This window comes from Larus michahellis, chromosome 12 (genome assembly GCF_964199755.1).
Source record: "Larus michahellis chromosome 12, bLarMic1.1, whole genome shotgun sequence".
Taxonomy (NCBI): domain Eukaryota; kingdom Metazoa; phylum Chordata; class Aves; order Charadriiformes; family Laridae; genus Larus; species Larus michahellis.
The window spans coordinates 3796000-3799659 of NC_133907.1; the positions used below are offsets into that span (position 1 = coordinate 3796000).

A 3660-nucleotide genomic window follows, 5' to 3' on the forward strand; every position below is an offset into this window, starting at 1 on the left:
AATACTCAAGAGAAAAAGAGGAGCTTCTCTACTTTGAGGGTGGCACTTTGAGGGTGGCAGAGCACTGGAACAGGCTGCCCAGAGAGATGGTGGAGTCTCCAACTCTGGAGACATTCAAAACCTGCCTGGACACGTTCCTGTGTAACCTGCTCTGGGTGACCCTGCTTTGGCAGGGGCTTGGAGGAGATGATCTCCAGAGGTCCCTTCCAACCCTATGATTCTATGACACTCTAAAGTGCTACCAATGTGGTATGGATCTTAACCCCAAATCCTCCCTTCATTCGCATGGTCCTTACTCAGCTATGGTCCCCATGGCTTCTAAAGGGCATTGGCCAAAGTAAAATCTGTCCGTGTAAAGACTGCAACTGCTGTGCTAACCATCACTGTTGGTCCCAATGGGGCTGAACCACCTCGAGCAATTCTTTCAGCCTTTCCAACCTCTCCGTCTCTACCAGCTGACCACAGAGCACATCCCGCACAGGCATCCCACATCTGGAACTTTATTTATAAAATGAGTCATACAAGGACACACAGTCCTGAACCACTTCAGCTTGACAGGGTGAAATTACTAGGCAGGGCACGCTGAGACCTCTGGAGACAACTGGAGCTAATTTGCCAGGGGCTGGTTTGTAGGTGCGAAGCCTCGTTATGTGCTGCTGTAGGGAACAAGCTCGTGTTCTTACATTGCTGAGTATATGCCAATGAATGCCGCCATGCTATGTACAGACTTTAATAAGAACTTTTCCCCTAAATTAGATGGAGAAGATGAAAATGTCTTGGCAAAACGACGCGACCTCGGAAAGTATTCCCAGAGAGCGCTGGAGCAACTCAAGCGCGGACACGCAGTAAATTATTCAAAGGGCTGCCTCCATTCCTCTGCTCCTCTTCTTCCAGGTGAACTAAAATCCAGGGGGTGGGATACACTCTCTCCCTTCTGGGGGTATATTTAGATCATTCCTGCCAGCCACGGTGGGAGGAAGAGACCAACAGTTCCCAGCAAACACACAATGATGAACATCCAGAGGAAGATCCGGTCAATGACCATTGCGACGTACTTCCAGTCTTCCTTCACCTGGGAACACAGAGAGGAAAGGCTGATTATTAACATTTATTTGAGACTAAAACTTATGAAGACTATCAGTGCTTTACTCCAAAATAGGATATTTTCCTTTAAGTCCAGAGATAGGAGGGGAAGGTCTCGTGACGTGTAGTGGGCCTATATGATGGCAAAGATTTATTCTATCAAATGCTGATGTGAGAGACAGATTCCCAGACTGCGTGGGTGTGCATGTGCAATTGCAAACCCTGTTCACAGCTCCCCAGGGATGACAAATGCCTGTGGATGATTAAGCTCATCTGCACGCTCAAGATCCCGTTTTCCACGAGCAGCAGCTGTAATTGGGTGTGTAAATGAGGCGGCGATTCAAGCTGGGGAGGGTGGGGCGAGGGGGAAAGAAATTACCCCTTTTCCCATGCTTGTAAACAGATTTGCTTAGAGATTAACGAAGCCAAACTCTTTCTGCGAAGGGATTTACAGCTTTGGGTGAGTAAGCAGTGAAAATGAACCAGCAAATAAAAATAAAAGTGATCGTGCTCGCCTTGCTTTTTCCCCACTTTTGTCCTGCTGTGGGAGGATTTTCCAGTCATTCCTCTCTGGGGAGGTCTGGTACTTATTAATATCATCAGGCAAGAATTGTAAATGGCTATTTCATTAAGTAAGAAACCACATACATATGAAAACCTCTTTTATGACATTGCTGTTATTAATTTCTTTCCCAGGGAGAGGACTGATCAGATGGCAAAGCTTTATTTGTTACGGCTGTACCCATTATGATTTCCTACAATACACCACTTGGTGAAGAATAGACCCCGAGGGCTGAAATTTGGCACGCTGCCTTGCTCTTTAGGGAAAACATCGCAGCAGGAGCCAGCTCAAACCTCTTCGGTGGCCGTGATTGCGGCAAGGCGGGAGCGTGGTGGAAGGAGAAGGAGGTGGCAAAGCCAAGGCTGCGCTTTGCTGGGGCTGTTTCACTGCAGCATCCAGTCCCTGACCATGAGTAAATGCTGCCTTCGCCCTGCCCAAAGCCGCCGCGTGCACCGGGCTGCAGCACCAGTGGAAAGCACAGCGCAATAGTAACACAACACTGATGGTACAGGCCTTATCATCCACAGACCCTAGGTTTATTTTAAAAAGAGATAAGAAAAAGCAAGTAGCCAGAATATCAGGTGGCAGCTAAAACGTGATTCGTGGGAGAACTGGCTTGATTTTATATTTTTTTCTTAAGGATTTGCTGATTATGCTGAAAATTAATGTTGGTAAAGGAAGTAATCCAAATATCAATGAAATAGCCATTAATAGCAGATGGTGTTTTGACATCAGGTATAACGGCAATTTCAGGTCCTAAAATATTATGATCTGTCAAAGAAGCGCTGAGCACTAGACAGTGACTCTGGAAACTCACCTTGAGTCTTGCCTTTCTTCATCAGTCACAGACGCAGCACTAAATTTTATCTTATGCCTCGTGGGTGGTACAGAGAAATCACGGTGTGTCAGAGAACATAAAACCCTGGCTTCTGTGACCCATGCCGTGACATTTTATTGAGCTAAGAGAATCAGTCCTTGCAGGTAAGGTGTGCGCATTTACCTCCTTTTGGCATGCTGAGCCCTTCCTAAGCTGTTCAAGGATCTTCCAATGTGTTTGCAAAGTACCTGTCGTTATTCTGTGCCTCAATCAGTCAACGTTCAGCTGAAGCAAGACCAGTAAAGTGAGATCTTTAACTACGCCTCTCGTTATTTGCCATGTGGACTGCCTGGTTAGGCATTTAAATCATTGCTATTGTTCCAGCTTGTTGGCTCTCAGGAAAGTAGCTTTGTAAACTGGGAAATGAGGCACGCACTGGAGGACATACCATATTCTCACATAATCTGTGCTCCGAACAAATCATCTTAAATTTCAGGAATATCTGAACATTTTCAAAAGTGTAAGAATTGGTTAAATATTTTCGTGCAGTGGATAATTTTGTTCCCTTTAAAAATAGCACCAAGTTAAGCAGGTCTTTGCTATTCAATAGGCAGAGGGAAACAATTGAGGTTCATCTGGAAGCTTCTAATCTTATTGGGGGGGGGGGAACCATGTTGTTTTATGGTTGTACAGCCTTTAGCACATCCATCTATAATTAGGGCAAGTAAGAGGAATAGTGACCCTTGAAATCAGGAGGAATTCTCTCATCCCAAGGATGCATCTCAGTGGATAACTCCCCTTGGCTGCACATTTTCTGATCCATCCAGCACTTGCTGAGATTTGGAGTGAGTCCCTGATGCTTAAAATTCCTGGTGAGAAGGAGAGCTAAGCAAGCTCTGGATGATCGTGTTTATGGGATTTGTGTCTCATGATGTAACCAATGTGTGAAGGAAATCTGAAACTTAGCATCTGATGTCCAACTGCAAAGCTGGATAGAGTAAATAGGGCCCCATTCTGGCAAAATAAGCTTTTTTGAGTGTTCATGCTAGTAAAACTAAGTGCTAGGTCACACAAAGAAGAGAAATGGACTAGGTGAGTTTCTTTTTGAGAAAAGAAGGGGGAAATGGGAGAAGTGGAACAACTTGAAAAGTTCAACAGAATTTCGCTTGCAAATGTAATGCTGTATGCACAAACACTC

The 3660-nt window shown here is 45.2% G+C and overlaps 1 protein-coding gene across 2 annotated transcripts in view; it reads right to left on the reverse strand.

Annotated features, from left to right (window-relative positions):
- Positions 1–484: 484 nt before the first annotated feature.
- Positions 485–3660, reverse strand: part of CHRNA4 (cholinergic receptor nicotinic alpha 4 subunit) — a 23242-nt gene continuing 20066 nt past the window's right edge. For both annotated transcript variants that reach the window (XM_074604721.1, XM_074604722.1), the window contains one exon: positions 485–1072. In XM_074604721.1, coding sequence (XP_074460822.1) covers positions 947–1072 — 126 coding nt within the window. In that variant the 3' untranslated portion in view covers positions 485–946. The remainder of the gene's footprint in view (positions 1073–3660) is intronic.